The 16,106-nt window shown below is 37.9% G+C and overlaps 2 protein-coding genes across 5 annotated transcripts; both read left to right on the top strand.

Moving 5' to 3' along the window:
* Window positions 1-620: 620 nt before the first annotated feature.
* On the top strand, window positions 621-3,048 carry LOC133830653 (uncharacterized). The gene is made up of 3 exons (XM_062260672.1): window positions 621-630; window positions 893-912; window positions 1,030-3,048. Exons 1-3 carry the CDS (start codon window positions 621-623, stop codon window positions 3,046-3,048), a joined length of 2,049 nt encoding a protein of 682 aa, XP_062116656.1.
* A 3,230-nt stretch (window positions 3,049-6,278) lies between these two features.
* Window positions 6,279-11,098, top strand: LOC133829692 (putative disease resistance protein RGA3). Of its 4 annotated transcripts, XR_009891851.1 has the most exons (4): window positions 6,279-9,602; window positions 9,689-9,736; window positions 10,141-10,541; window positions 10,682-11,098. XR_009891851.1 is itself a non-coding variant. In XM_062259453.1 (2 exons), the coding sequence occupies exon 1, from the start codon at window positions 6,406-6,408 to the stop codon at window positions 9,577-9,579; it is 3,174 nt and encodes a 1,057-aa protein (XP_062115437.1). In that variant the 5' UTR covers window positions 6,279-6,405; the 3' UTR covers window positions 9,580-9,602; window positions 10,363-11,098. The 4 variants fall into 4 exon arrangements, 2 of the variants coding, with proteins under 2 accessions (XP_062115437.1, XP_062115436.1); XR_009891850.1 differs by having other exon boundaries at window positions 10,141-11,098; XM_062259453.1 differs by lacking the exon at window positions 9,689-9,736 and having other exon boundaries at window positions 10,363-11,098.
* Window positions 11,099-16,106: the final 5,008 nt, after the last annotated feature.

Genomic DNA, 16,106 nt, shown 5'->3' with positions numbered 1-16,106 from the left:
TGTTCAAAGGAAAAGCTACAATTTTTTCAGATAGTCAAAGTGCCATACATTTGTGTAAGAATCCAGTATTTCATGACCGGACTAAGCATGTGGAGATCAAGTATCACTTTATTCGTGACAAGGTCACTGAAGGTGTAATCAATGTTGAAAAAGTCCCCACAGAAGAGAATCCCGCTGATGCTGGAACTAAGATATTGCCATTGAGCAAGTTTAACTACTGCCTAAGCTTGCTCGGAATTGATCATGGATGATAGTTGATGGCTGAACTGGGATCCTTGGGAAGTTATGTTTATCTCTGCAATCTATGTTTAATGAAGACCAAGGTGGAAATTTGTTAGAATTTTTGGTCTGCATTAAACATCTGAACACATCAGCAAAGTTACGTTTTTCTTCCAGTCTTGTCTACCATTTCTCCAGATGAGTCTGCGTTTATTTCTGGTATTTTTAAGTTAGATGACAGTTGTAAAAAAACCCCCTATAAATAAGTCTTGTTATCTCAGTTGTTTAGAGGTGATACGAGAACAGTTTTCATTTTGAAAAATAGGAGTTTTTTCAGAGAGAGAAAGAGAGAGAGCTTGAGAGAGAAACACTTGGGTCTTGGGTGAGAGATTTCTTTGTACATGGTAAAGAGTACTTGGGGTTTTGTTTGGGTTCAAGGCATTGTAATCCATCAAGTGTAGAAGTTCTCTAGTGGTGACAAGTTGTAATCTTCATTGCTGTTTCATAGTGCAGAGAAGAACATCCCAAGGGGAGTTCAAAGAGGATGTGGCCTCAAGTTATTTGGGCTGAACCTCTATAATTCTTGGTGTTCATTTTATTGTTTTTCTTGCTGATTTTTTCTATTGAATTTGTGTATGTTGTGTCTATTGGTTTGTTACTTTTGTGTTTGTAGATGAAGCTGGTGTAAGGAAGGTAAATTCCCTAACACTAGCTCTGTTTCTGGTAAACTATCTCTTTCTCTCTTTCTCTACACATTAGTGGGACTAAAATCAACTATGTTTTTTTTAACACTGAAGCTTTCTTGAGCAGATTAAACCAATCAAAAATCTAAAGAGCAAGAGAAAGATGGAACACGCACAAGTGCTAACCTTGGCCAACGATGTGAACAAGCTATGGTACATATGGAATCTTCGGGTTTGTATTGTGTTGAGCCTTTTCCTACAATTTGTTCTGGTTGTTTATGCTTCGAAGAGGAAACGAAGCAAGTCCAACTTGTTTCACCTGTGGTTCTGGTCAGCCTACTTGCTAGCAGACTGGATTGCCGCTTATGCTCTCGGCCAAATCGTCCAAATAAGACCAGGTGATGACATAAATGATCCCAACAAAAGTAGTGAACTCAATCTATTTTGGGCACAGTTTCTTCTGCTGCATCTTGCAGGCCCTGACAGCATTACTTCTTTGTCACCTGGGGATAGTGGAGTCTGGTTGTCGACACTTATACGATTCCTTTGTCAAGTTGTTGCCACCATCTTTAGCTTCGTTCTACTTGCACTAGCCAAGAAGAACAAGCTATGGATCCCTACAATCCTAGTGTTCTCCGTTGGACTTATCAGGTCTTATGAGAAGGTAAAGACTCTAATCAAAGCAAGCTTTGATCGTTTAGGAGAAACTCTCTTGCCAGAACCAAATCCCGGACCTGACTATGAAGATGCTGTGTCGACAGACAGACCAAGATCAAGGAGTGTCCAGGTTGAGGAAAGGCCAATTGTCCATTCCGAACATGATGATCTGAGAGAAGTTTATGATCATGAAGACATTAGATTACTCTGTGCTGCTCATTCTTTCTTTGAAGACTTTAAGGTACTCTTCACAGGCTCTCTTTTAAGCTTAGAAAGTCGAGACCGAAGCCGTGACAACTTTCTTCGACGTTGTCATTCAGACGCTTTTAAATTGGTCGAGTACGAACTCAGCCTCTTGCACGATCTTATGCACACCAAAACGGCTGTGTTGCTCAACACACTTGGATACATTCGTAGATTTATTTGTTTCTCTTCTGTTTTAGCGGCAACCATATTGTTTTTCCTTTCTGATATTACTAGATATACTATATTCGATGTCTGCCTCACTGGTGCCTTGCTCGTGGAAACCATTTTCTTTGATATCATATCTCTTATTCATCTCATCTTTTCTGAATGGTGCTTCATTAGAAGTCCGAGGCTGAGACCTCTAACTCAAGCAACTATTTTGAAAAGACAACGATGGTCTAACGCTTTCTTCCAGTATAACATTTTCCGGTACTGCCTTGATCAACGTTGGTCTCAACAATTCTATACGTTGGCTGGTTACTTATTTAACTCAACGGGATTCACTGAGACTCTGAGAGAAATCTGGTATTCACCATTAACGGAAATCCCCAATCACGTGAAAGAATCCATTTTCGAAGAGCTCAAGATGAAGTCTTCGAACGCAAATGATTTAAGAGCAGCCAAGGAAGCATGTTCACAAAGAGGCATTTGGTCGCTTTCACAGCTTTTGCCAGAAACCAATCTTAGATGGAGTATCGAAGAATTCGAATACTTGGATAGCCTTCTTCTCTGGCACATAGCTACCGAGCTGTGCTATCAAAATCTAGATTTCGACGACTCTTGCAAAAACGAAGTTCGGTTTTGCAAGTTCATCTCAAACTACATGTTTTATCTGCTAGTCGCGCAGCCAACAATGTTGTCCCAAGAAATGGGGAACTTATCCATAGTCCTCCAAGATACTCAAGCAGAGGCAAAGAACTTTTTTACAAAGCACTCAATTTCACATCATAGACAGGCGTGTAACAAGCTGTTTTCTGTAAGAACACCTCAGAGACCGGCTGCTGTGAAGGGATCGCAGAGCAAATCTCTGTTGTTCGATGGCTGCATTCTCGCCAAAGAGCTTCAAGATCTGAAGGAGCTGCAGTGGAAGGTGATGTCCCAGCTGTGGATAGAGTTGATGTGTTTTGCAGCCATTAATTGCAGCCCAGCCACTCATGCGCAGCAGCCTAGTAGAGGTGGAGAGCTTTTGACTTTCACTTGGTTGCTCATGAATCATTTGGGTTTAGGAACCCAATTTTCCTAGCAGGTATGACGAGAATCGCTAAGGGGCATCAGTAGTGTCCAACACTACAAGAGGTGGCGTATCGCTATTGGTGTAATTTAATTTCGAGTCTCACATATTTGAATTTAAAAAGTATTATAGAGTATCGCTAACCAATTATGAGATGTTACCTCGTGTGGTTTTGGGCACCTTAAGGTGCCAAATAGCAACACTCCTATTATGATACTCGGTTATTTTGTTATTAATTAGTTTGATGAATATATGGATAACTGGGTTGGGGTTTTTTTTCAGCATATGATTATCTTATGATCATGATATACCTGTATAAATCAAAACAATTATTTTTGTCATGGTTCTTATAGTTAGGTCCTTTTTCTTCTTTTTTTTAGTAAGAAAATTGGGAATCCTATTCAAATGAATCAGAAAACTAACATATTCAGCATCAGCTCAACAAGGAAGTTAGCTAATATAAAAAATAATAATAAAAAAAATTATTCCTTCCATTGTAGAATACCTGACTGCTGCAATTATTAGAATCAATCATAATCTACATTGTTGTTGTTTTTTAATTCTCTTCTACTTTGAGTAATTCTTTTATATCAATCAAGTTATTGATTCTACACTTTTTCATGAATAATCTTCCAGTAAAAAACAGATGGATGTGTCAATTTTAGCAACATGATTTAACATCACTGTGGGGATCATTTTTTTAATTTAGTATATGGTAACTTTCACCAACTAATTCTTTTTATTAATAATTGATTATATATTAAGGAAAATTTCAACTGGACTGGACATAGGCAAATTTGCCAAACCAGTATAAATATTGGGCTTCACTAGTAACATTATTGTATAATTTTTTTTTAGAACAATGTAAACTACTAGTTCGTTAGGTTATATGCGAGTGTATGTGGATTGAGTTTAGTAAAGTTTTTGTTGGCTTGAAATTGCAACAATAAGATTCACATGAAATATTCAAGAAAGTACCACATCGGAAAAATACACTACTAGAAATCAAAGTTATTAAGTTGTGAAAAGCAAACAATTAGCACAACATACCAGCAGAGCATTTGAAAGAAATCTCAAACACAAACAATAAAGAAATAATAACATGGAAGACAAAATATCAAGATTTATACTGGTTCGAACAATTTGTCCTACCTCCAGTTGAGCACCGCCACAAGCTCTATTGATCAATATTTTCTAATAGTTTTGTAGAACTATCCTTTTTCACTATTGAGAAGAACACATAATAAGTGACCGTACAAAATACATTGTACACTAAACTTGACCAAGCTTTCTTCCTTTCTTGAAGCTTTCTCTTACTTATGACTAAACATGTTTTCTCTTTTTCTTGAAGGATAAAACCTCAAATACAAAGCTTACTCTCTCTCTCTCTCTCTAGAGTTTACACAATTGTCACTCTCTATTGAAATGACTATCACAACACCTATATATAGTAGGGATGTAAATGGGGCGAAGATCCGCCCCGACCCGCTAAGTTTATGCCCCGACTCGACCTGCTCCGTTAAGGCATTTGATGCGGGTCGGGTCAAACCCGCCCTGGATGTGATGGAGCAGGTTAGACCCGACCCTGTAAAGTTTTTTTGTTTTTTTTTCTTTTTTCTTTAATAAAAGAAAGACTAATTTTTTTAAATATGTTACAATATAAAAATAAATGTCAAAAAAATCTCTCATATTTGACATAAATGACCTGCCTAATTTTTTTTATAAATGGTCTTGCATACTAAAATAAAAAAAAAATTAATATACTTCAAAGTAAAATATAAATTTTCTCCTCTATCTCTCTTAAATATACTGTCTTATATATATATATAAATTTAGATCGTGGATCACCCTAAATAGTGGTAGTAATTAATTTTTTTAAAAAATCTTTATTACAAAAAAAAAAACAACTGGGTTAAGTCGTGATCCGACTTGCTTCAATTACTAGCGGGTCGGGTCGGATCTGATCTCGACTCGCCCCGATTATATTCGAATTAGGGACCCGTCCCGATCTACCATATTTTTTTGCCATCTCTAATTTATAGCTAATATGCTTATAATCGACTTAACTTATTAAACCAACAGAAAATAAGTGGTTATTAACTTGAGCCTTGACCAATAGAAAAGAGGCAGATAACTAAGTCTAGAATGAATAATTACCACAATGTTATTACATTATGCATATATGTTTTCTTGTGCACTATTTCCTTATTAACTCTCTAAAAATGGTTTAGATATACCAATTAAATTGATCAAGAAACTCATAACAAAGTGCACTATCTAAACTGTGGTAACATTATTTGTGTACTCTATTTAGTTCCACCAATTATGTTCCTAAAATAAATATCTCCATTTACAGACATAAAAGGCTGTTAGTACAAAGACATTCTTGTCAAATTGTTGTATTATTCATTTTATAAATTAAAAATTTATAAATCTCTCCAAGAATATTTAAAATTTGTTAATAAAGAATTCCCATATTTTACATGCGATCATTAAATAAAATTTTATTTAATGAAGTATTGCTAATGAACGAATGCATTAAAACATAATATTTTGTAAAATTAACTTCTCAAACAAATTTATTTGCAAAATAATCGTTGTGATCATTTAGTAGCTCGTTATTAATTAAACAAAGTTATTTTGCTAAATTTAAATCAGTGAAATTTAATAATTAATGGTTAATTATAATAATTTAATAAATAATTGGCCGTAAAACCCATATCTTTACCTTATGTTACACTTAATCCCTAGTTTCTTTTGGAGCAATACCTCCCAATTTCAACTGTGGTAATCTTAAATCACTCACTCCTACGTTATTAATTTTAATTATGTTAAATTAAAAAAATTAATAAAGATGGTGTTGTTTGATAACCTTAACAAATAGTTTTTTATTTAATTAATTAAAAATTTAACAATTAAATATAAAATCATGTTTAGTAACTCAATTTTTATTTATTATTTTAAAAAAATTTAATTAAAATTCATTAAATTTTGATATGAAACTTTCAAAAAAAAATTAAACCATTTCAATTTTTTTTTTATTTTCTTCAAATCAATATCTCATTTTATATTATTAAACAAAAATAATATCTCCATATTTCTTTTTAAAAAAATTAAAAAACAACCCATATTTAAATTAATTAAAAATAATAAAACAATATTTTTTATTTAATATAGATTAAATTTTTTTACTTAAAAATACATTAAAAACTAAAAAGTATATTAAAAACAAAAAACTTAGTATTCCAATAATAGAGGCAAGGAAGGGAAGAAGAGGAAGTTCAACTCGTCTCAACTCAACTCAACTCAGCCCAGCTCAGTTCAGCTCGCCTCTCTTCCGATTTCAGTGTATATGCTTGGATCGATTCGATGGGTTCTTCTTCAGTTGTACGGAATACTGGCTCACTATGGGATGCAATCATGGAGTTCAAGGATCTGGAAGATACAATTTTAGAGGTAAAAGATGCGTTGCTTCTTCATTCAGAGAAGGAACTACTTGAAAGTGATATAGTCAAGGATCTGCTTATGTTCGTCGAAGATGTACTGTATCGAGGTGGTGATTTGGCAGACGAAATCTTCCCCATGGCTATGCAAAGACGAAACATTATGTGGACCAAAAAGGTACGATTTTTCTTCTCAACTCCATTAAAGCCACTTATTTATCGGCGAAGATTGTCTTTAGTTATCAAAGAAATGAGGACGTTGTATTGGATTTCAAAGTTCGTGTTGGGGGAAGGGGAAGGGGAAGGGGAAGGGGAGTGGGAGGGGGATGAGCTCCGCCATTTCCGTCAAGGGGAGTTTGGAGGGATCATGGGGGAGAAGAAGAAGAAGGCTCCTTCTTGTGTACCTAAAGAGCTTATTGGGAGGGAAGCTGAAGTAGAATCAATCATAGCAGAGTTGTTGAAAGACCATATTCAAGAAGAGAGTATATTGGTCATTCCCATTGTGGGTATTGCGGGATTAGGAAAAACTGCACTTGCCCAATTCATTTTCAATGATAAGAAGGTTCAACAACATTTTGAACTTAAAATCTGGGTGTCGGTTTCTGATGTGTTTGATTTCAAAGAAATTGTGGAGAAGATTATTGTATCTATAACCAAAAATTACCCAGAAAATGGCCTTGCTCTTCACAAATTGCAAGACATTCTTCGTCAAAGAATACAAGGAAAGCATTATCTCCTCATTCTCGACGGTGTGTGTGATGGGCTTACAAATATATGGCCAGATCTACGAAACTTGTTATCAGGTGGGTCAAATGGAAGCCGAATAATTGTAACCACTCGTAGTAGTGACACAGTTGCTAAGATTATTGATGGTGGTAAGCTGTCGTTTAACTTGGATTCTCTAAATGAAGATGATTCGTGGTCCCTATTCATGAAAATGGCATTTGCGCCAGGACAACAGCCAACTGACACCATAAGTATGGATATTGCAAGAAAGATTGTAAAAGGTTGTAGGGGCATCCCTATGCTCATAAGGACTATAGGAAGAAGAATGTCTGACATTGAAGAAGTAAAATGGCAATCATTCTATGATAATAAGCTGACGAAGGTACTTCAAAATGAAGATGGTGTGTCAGCTTGTCTTCGGTTAAGTTATGATAATCTGTCACCTCCTTTGAAAAACTGTGTCGTTTTTTGTGGACTCTTTCCTAAAGATTATGAATTTGAGGTAGCAACACTTATAACTATGTGGATATCACAAGGATTTATAGTCCGACCCCCACATTTGCAACAAAGTCTTGAGGATTTGGGATATGCGAATTTTTTGGATCTACTTAGCAGATCGTTTTTTCACGATACTGATGAGAATGACACGAGCGAGAATATAACAAAATGCAAAATGCAAACTTTAATGCATGATCTTGCAAGATCAGTAGCTGGAAATGCATATGCAACATTTCATTTGAATGATAAAGATATTTTTGATGAACCTCGCCATATCTCATTTCATTTTCATTTTGATTCATCCCAGAAGATTCCACTTCCATTGGCTCGATTGAAAAGAATTCGGACTTTGATTTTGCCTAGGCAATTTGAAAGTGATTTTGAAAGGAAATCAAATAAGCCAATTTGGAATGGATTTATAGAACTCAAGCTCTTGCGGATGTTGGATTTGCATAATTCAGGAATTCAGTTCTTACCAAGTTCTATTGGAGAGTTGGTGCATCTGAGGTATCTTGATCTTTCTCAGAATGTAAATATGAAGACATTGCCAAATTCTATTAGTAGACTGCGAAATCTGCAAACTCTGAAAGTCAATCATTGCAGTAATCTCCAAACACTTCCTAGAGGCATTACAAAGTTAGTCCGCCTGAGAAATCTTGAAAACGAGTCCTGTTATTGTTTGACTCATATGCCAAGAGGACTGAGTCGACTAGTTAATCTTCGCACAGTTTCAGAATTTGTTTTGAGCAACGGCACTGACTTGGTCTCTAACAAAAGTGGCAAGCTGGACGAACTAAAAGAATTAGATCACTTGAGAGGGCAGCTCAAAATTAAAAATTTGAAGTTTCCAAAAGGTGATAAGACAGTCGAAGCAAGGTTGCTCAAGAAACTTCAGCTTTCTTCTTTAATATTGATTTGGGATATAGATGATGCTGTTAGTCCGGTTGATTGTGAAAAGTCACTGGAAGATCTTCAGCCGCATTCAAATCTTAAAAAGCTGTCGTTATCTGCCTATGTTGGGTTCCAGTTTCCAAATTGGCTTTCGGTTCTTACAAATCTAGTTGAACTATCCTTATTGAACTGCATAAATTGCCAATGCCTACCACAGCTGGATTGCTTCCCTCGTCTTAGAGTACTGGTGATGGACAAGTTGACAAATCTCGAATACATTTCGAACAAACAAATCAGGAATGAAAGTTTAACATGTCTTCCATCCTTGAGAGAGCTTCGACTTACAGACCTGCCAAAACTGGAGAGTTGGTGGAACGATGCAAGTGACACTAATGAAGAAATGACTGTGTTTCCTCTTCTTTCAAAATTGATTGTCGAAGATTGCCCAAATCTGACTTCCATGCCTCTGTTCCCATTTCTTGAAGAACTACTAGTGCTGAAAAACACTAGTTGGAAGCCATTCCAACGGACTATCTCAGCATTAAAGAGAAGTCCAAGTACTACGGAAATTGAAGTATCTTCGTCATCATCATCAAAATTTTCCGCATTTGCCCCTCTCTCTGCATTGGAGACTCTACATATCCTTCATATGCCCAATGGTGAGCCAAATATGTGGCAGGCCCTTCGCAGCCTCCGTTCTTTGATGTTTCATCATATTGTTGATATTAATTATCTCCTTGAAGGACTTGATCAAGTCACCAGCCTTCAAAAACTCCATATTTGGCACTGTGATAGTTTGAAGGAAATTCCAAATTGGATAAGCAACCCTGTATCACTTAAGACAATTTCTATAAAGGCTTGCCCCAATTTGACAATACGGCCTGATAGAATGAGCTTCATCACTTCCTTGAAAGTGGAGATTGAGGACTGCCCTGGAGTTTCTTACATCGAAACTATGCTTAAAGATCAGTTGTACACACGTTAAACCAAAATCCTCTGCTTGCTCAGGTATTACTGATCGTTTAAATTACTTTTTTTCTCTCATTTATGATTTTATTTTGTTATTTTGTTCTCATTTGCAACTTTCTATACAGGCCCGACTAAAATATATCTGATGGGATTGTAAGGAAATGGCTGTCATGGTAAGCATACAGCTTCCTTAACTTTGTTACCATTTTTTAAATTCTGGGCTTACTAAAAAGAAAAAATATGTTAATTTCCTCATTTATTATAGATCTCAAATTTTACTCTTTCCCTATAAATGTTATAACTATTAGCTGAAGCGTTAGCTTTACATTGAGGGTGGTCATATGACTCATTTGACTGCTCAGCCCTACGATCTGCCATTAATTATTTCTCATTAACAATAGAAAGAAATAAAGCTGAAACCTCTTTTTCATCGTTTGGAAATATAAATATGTATAAATATATATATATATATGTATATATTCACTCTTGATAGTTCATAGACAGTTCTTTGCAAGCAGGAATTTGGAGAATCAGCTATTGGTTTGTTTATCTTTTATAATTCATTATTTGGTTTCAGGCCAGGATGATGATATTGCTGCATTTGCTTGTTCCATTGATCACTGCAAAAAGAAAGGAGTGTGACATCAAGAGTGTGGAGTGTAGCTCAGTGGCAGAAAGAATAAAGCTCACAGTTGATTTTCTGAGTACTATTGAACAACTAGTTCTGGAAAACATTTGTTGGGAGCCATTTCATGACCTTCCAAATATTGTTACATCCCCATATTTGGCTCTTTGGTAGCAATCAAGCTATGCCCCAATTTGACAGTAGCCCCTGACCTTGAGAGAATTAGCCTAATCGCTTCTTTGAAGAACGTGGAGATTGAGGCCTGCCCCTCGTGTCATTCACTGAAACAATGCATGCATGCTAAAGATCGGTTATATATGTAAGGGATCATTCAGAATCTCCTGCTTGTTCAGGTTTAGTATTACTGATTATTTTGCTTTGAACATTTTTATTAGCAATATGTCTGATATACATCTTTGTACTATGCTATATACGACTGTGACAGTGGTAAGCATCCAATTATTTGACCTTTGTATCAATGAATATATTTCAGCTTCAGAAGCAAAGATCATATTAATTGACACCAAAAGACATCATTTGGTAAACCCAAGAAATTTAAGCTTGATTGTTGGTGTTATCTGTAGAATCTAGAAAGGTGTGGAATCTTTAAAATTTTCCAAGAGAATTTAGTCATTCAAACTTTGGATTCAGGCTTTCTCTAAACCATGTAAACATTGAAGATTAATAGTGATTGAGGTGGGCTGGCTGCAGTGGGCAAAGGCAGAGGGCTGGTGGTCGATCGGACTCTGCTGTTGAGGTTCAAGCCTTGGTGGCCGGAAAAGTCCCTCCTGATTGGTTTTCCTGGAGTGCTTCTGAAATTCTGAATTTAGTTTCTTCTTTTCAGTATTGTAAGTTTTATCATATTAATAGACAATCAAATGTAGTTGCTTATGGCTTCTGGTTTTTGTAACCACAAGGAGGGACCCTGCTGTGCCTGCTGCGGTCTCGTTGCTTTGCTCTTTTTAATATATAGATTTTCATGAGAAAGGACAAATAATGGTATTTTAAAATTAAAGAAATTTTTTGAAACCAAGAACAATCTTGCCAACCAAAATTTTCTCACTAAAAATGGAAAAAATATATATGAAAATGATTTGAGAGTAAAATTGCTAAGTTTTTCTTGCTTTTTCTCTATCATTGGGCACATTTTGAGTGGTGGTGATATTGGCTAATTTTTTCAGAGAAAAGTTTGTAAAGTTAATGAGGGACCATCAACCCTTAAAATAATGGTTTAGAGAAAGATAAAGTTGTGATTTTGAATAAAGTAATTTCTTTATTCAATATTTTATATCTTTACTCATCAATATTCTACTTGTGTTATGAGATGATTTATAACTAGAAATACCAAAACATAATCATAATATTTTGATTATTGTGTTAATACTTCACACTAAATTCTTAACTTGTCTTCAATCAAACTTTTCATTTTCTATTGGGAAATTTCACTTTTTATCTCTAATAATACCTAATATTACCAAAAAATCCCAACATTAATAATATTTTCAAATTAATGCTAAGCTTTTCCCTCCTACCGAAAATACCCTTCCCATTCAATCTCAGCCTTCTCTCTCTCAGTCTCGGTTTCTCTCTCTTTCAGTCTCACAAAAATCCCCCAAAAACCATCGAACCCCCACCTCCGTCGAGCCGTTGAGCCGCCATCTCCGTCGAGCCGTCGAGCCCGCATCTCCGTCGAGCTCCCACCTTCTCCGTCGAGCCCCCACCTTCTCCCATTTCTCCGGCGATCTCGAGCCCACTGCAAACTCCCATTTTTCTGTCAAACCCGAGACCCACGGAGCATATTTCCTTCAAAGTTTAAAAAACTAAGGTAAAATCTTGAACCCAAGTCCATATTTGCTTTATATCGTTGTTGAATCTGTGATTTGTGGAATGGGTTGTCCGATTTTGTGGGAAATTTTTCTGGGTTTGAACCAGTGGCTCGATAGGTTCGATTATGGTTCGATAGTAGGCTCGATAAGGTAGTTTGAACAGTTCGATGATGGATCGATTATGGCTCGATATGAGCTCGACATGAGCTCGATAAGAGCTCGGTAGGATATGTTGTATTATATTACAAGGGCTCGATAGGTTCGATAATGGTTCGATATGAGACTAGACTGTAGCTCGATGGTTATTTATCTAGACAGACAGATTTTTCATAGCTCGATAGGTTCGATAATGGTTCGATATGAGACTAGACTGTAGCTCGATGGTTATTTATCTAGACAGACAGATTTTTCTTAGCTCGATAGGCTCGATGCTGGCTCGATAGGCTCGATAAATTTAGGTTGTTGATATTTCTCGATGGAACTCGATAGTTTTTCGATAGTGCTCGATAGGGTATGTTTCAGCTCGATGATAGCTCGATAGAGATCGATAGAGCTCGATGACAACTTATTTCAGTGTTTTTTTGAAATTTTTTTTATTCTGTTTTCTTACAAAAAAAATTTCATGTGTTGTTACAGATGCCTAAGTTGCTTGTTCCGTTCAGTGATCACTTTCCTGGTCGAGTGACATATCGGGGTAGTAGTACTTTAAATCACATCAAGACCAGGTTTTTGGAGCTCGGGCTGCTTGAAAGGGCTAAGGAATCCCCTTTTAAGCAATTCTTTTTGGCTTCGGAGTTTAATTTCTCCGGAGTCTTGGTGCATCAACTGTTGCTGAGGAAAATCGCCAGCAACAACGAAGATGAGGTGCATTTTTTCTTGGGGTCGAAGTCTTGTAGATTCGGCATGGGAGAGTTTGCCCTGGTGACGGGGTTGGATTTCAGTGCCTTCCCGTCACCAGAAGAGTTGGAAGGGCGTAATCTCAGCGATCGGTTGATAAAGGAGTATTTCAACGATGCTGAGAAAGTAAAGCTGTCACAGGTGGACCATGCTTTCAAGACTTGTACGGTTGTGGAAGATGTGTACAAGCTTGGTCTATGTCTGTTTGTTGAGGGGGTTCTGAATGCCATTGAGGGAAAACTGCACATTTGGCGAGATATTCTAAAAATTGTTGAGAATGTAGAGTACTTCTTCAGCTATCCATGGGGGAAGTACTCTTATAGGAGGCTATTGCATTCTTGTAAGAAGGACATGGTGAAGCAAAAGGCCAACTATGATGCCAAGAAGGATGCCAAGGTGCAGCAAGAGTCCAAATACAGTATGTATGGTTATGCCCCCGCCTTACAGTACTGGGCATATGAGGCTATCCAACAGCTTGCGGTGGAGCTTGTTGTGAGCTCGGGAAACATGTTCCCGAGGATGCTTAGCTGGTCGCATCGGAAGAACAAGGATTTCACCAAGTCCGTCATCGCACCGATATTATTGAAGAAGAATGTAAGTTATGTTGTTTTTTTTTATCTATATGCTTATATTTTATCATTATTTGAGTTAACCAAATGTTTTATGTTGTTTGCAGTTAATTGTTCTTCCGATGTTGAAGCCTCGGCCAGCAGAAAAAGACTATTACTTGTCTTTGACTGAGGGAGATCTTCCCCTTTATCCTGGGCTTGGCCAGGATCCCTCGGAGACTGATGAGGAGGAGGATGCGACTTTTGAGAAAATGGCAGAGAAAGTTTCTCAGGCTGCCGAGGCAGCCAAGATATTTATTGATGCTGCCCCGGGGGAGGAGGTTGCAGGTCCCACCCCTCCTATTCCCCCAGCCTCAGCCTCAGCCCCAGCCTCAACCTGTGCCCCAACATCAGCCCCAGCCTCAGCCCCAGCATCAACCTGTGCCCCAACATCAGCCCCAGCCTCAGTGTCAGCCCCAACACCAACCCCACCACCAGCCTCAGCCTCAGCCCCTGAGCTGGCCGACTTGATTGAGCGGTTGGACAGAGTCGAGGGTCGACAGGAGACCCTCTTGAAGAACCAGTCAGTGATCTTGGACGTACTCAGTCAGATCCTGACATTTGTTAAGGAGAAACCGAGGGGGTCCAATGAAGATTCAGAGTCAGAGTCATTGGATCTTCCGCTAGACTATGTTGATGATCCAACGACGCCCCCTACCATCATTGTGACACCAGATGCTGAGACTCCGGGAGTCATTATTGTCAACCCTGAGGATGTTGCTGGGGTTCAGTTTCAGAGGGCTAGACGCCAAAGACGCAAGCCAGATTGGTTTGAGGACTATACGGATCCCACGAGGAAAAGACCTCGCACTGCTGCAGCTGCACCAGCAGACGAGGCTACACAAGAGGCTACACATGTGCTGGACCCTCTCAAGAAGCCAGATCCCAAACAGTATAGGACAATGTGCAAGTGGCTTCTTGGAGACATGCCCAACAAGACCCCGCGGGATGTAAAGACTGGGAGTCACGGTCCAGCATGGTTTCTGACGTTGAAGACACCCCAGTCGTGGCTCAATGATGGGGTAAGCAATTTATACCTAATTATGGACTATTTTCAATTTTACATGTTTTATTTTTACTGACTCGATGTGAGCTCGATAGGAGTTCGATAGTAGTTCGACATGGATGTTAAAATAGGGGTTGTTCTTTACTATTTCAGAGTGGCTCGATGTGAGCTCGATGGAGCTCGATAGGTAGTTCGATAGGGATGTTAAAATAGATTGTTTTTTTACTGTTTTAGAGTGGCTCGATGTGAGCTCGATATTAGTTCGATAGGGATGTTAAAAGCTCGATGTGAGTTCGATATGAGTTCGATAGTGAAAATTCCCTTAACAAAGTGGCTCGATGTGAGCTCGATGGAGCTCGATAGGGAGTTCGATAGGGATGTTAAAATAGGTTGTCTTTACTATTTCATGATGGCTCGATGTGCGCTCGATAGGTAGTTCGATAGGGATGTTAAAGTAGGTTATTTTTACTGTTTCATACTGGCTCGATGTGAGCTCGATAGGAGTTCGATAGTAGTTCGACATGGATGTTAAAATAGGGGTTGTTCTTTACTGTTTCAGAGTGGCTCGATGTGAGCTCGATGGAGCTCGATAGGTAGTTTGATAGGGATGTTAAAATAGATTGTTTTTTTTACTGTTTTAGAGTGGCTCGATGTGAGCTCGATATTAGTTCGATAGTAGTTCGATAGGGATGTTAAAAGCTCGATGTGAGTTCGATATGAGCTCGATTGAGCTCGATAGGGAGTTCGATAGGGATGTTAAAATAGGTTGTCTTTACTATTTCATGATGGCTCGATAGGTAGTTCGATAGGGATGTTAAAGTAGGTTATTTTTACTGTTTCAGACTGGCTCGATGTGAGCTCGATAGTAGTTCGATGGTAGCTCGATAGGGATGTTAAAGTAGTTTGTTTTTTTACTGTTTCATACTGGCTCGATATGAGCTCGATATGAGTTCGATGTGAGCTCGATGGAGCTCGACATCAGCATTTTATGATGGTTTTTGCTAATTTTTTTATCGTACTCTCTTTTGCAGCATATTGATGCGGCAGAACACATGCTTCGTATGCGTCGCAAGTATTTTCCCAATATATATCGACAGAATGCAGTTGTGATGAACAGTTATTTCTCACAAGTGATACCTGCCCGATATGATCAGTTCAAGAAAACAGCCGACAAAACAAAGTATTATTGGGATGCTGACATTATGTCCATGTTGACCGGCATCGAGCAGCAGTTTCTGGCATCTTGGGGAGGAGTTGAGGATGTATATTGGTGCCAGAACTATGGACAACAACATTGGTTTGCCATTGAGGCTTCCATTTCTAGTTGGACTCTGACTGTTTACGATTCAGACAACTCGGTGATTAGTGACGCAAAGCTTGAGGATATTATGAGTCCATGGTGCTTTATGCTACCTTCTCTGTTAATGCAGAGTAAACTGTTTACTGATAGCTTGATGTTGAAGATTCCATCAGCAGGAAATAGGCCGCATCAGTTCACATTGCGTCGCAAACAGAAACACGAGCTCCCTCAGTCAAAGAGAAGGTAACAAACATCATCTTCATACTAATTTTGTTTCTAAC

The sequence above is a fragment of the Humulus lupulus genome, chromosome 4, assembly GCF_963169125.1.
Source record: "Humulus lupulus chromosome 4, drHumLupu1.1, whole genome shotgun sequence".
NCBI lineage: Eukaryota > Viridiplantae > Streptophyta > Magnoliopsida > Rosales > Cannabaceae > Humulus > Humulus lupulus.
The sequence above is the reverse complement of the archived record's forward strand: the minus strand, read 5'-3'. Positions and strand labels throughout refer to the sequence as shown.

Bases quoted from the DNA above. Each gene is read 5' to 3' on its own strand.
- LOC133830653 (XM_062260672.1), top strand. The intron at 913-1,029 runs GTAAATTCCCTA...TTTCTTGAGCAG, and splicing joins ATGAAGCTGGTGTAAGGAAG to ATTAAACCAATCAAAAATCT.
- LOC133829692 (XM_062259453.1), top strand. From the start codon at position 6,406: ATGGGTTCTTCTTCAGTTGTACGGAATACTGGCTCACTATGGGATGCA.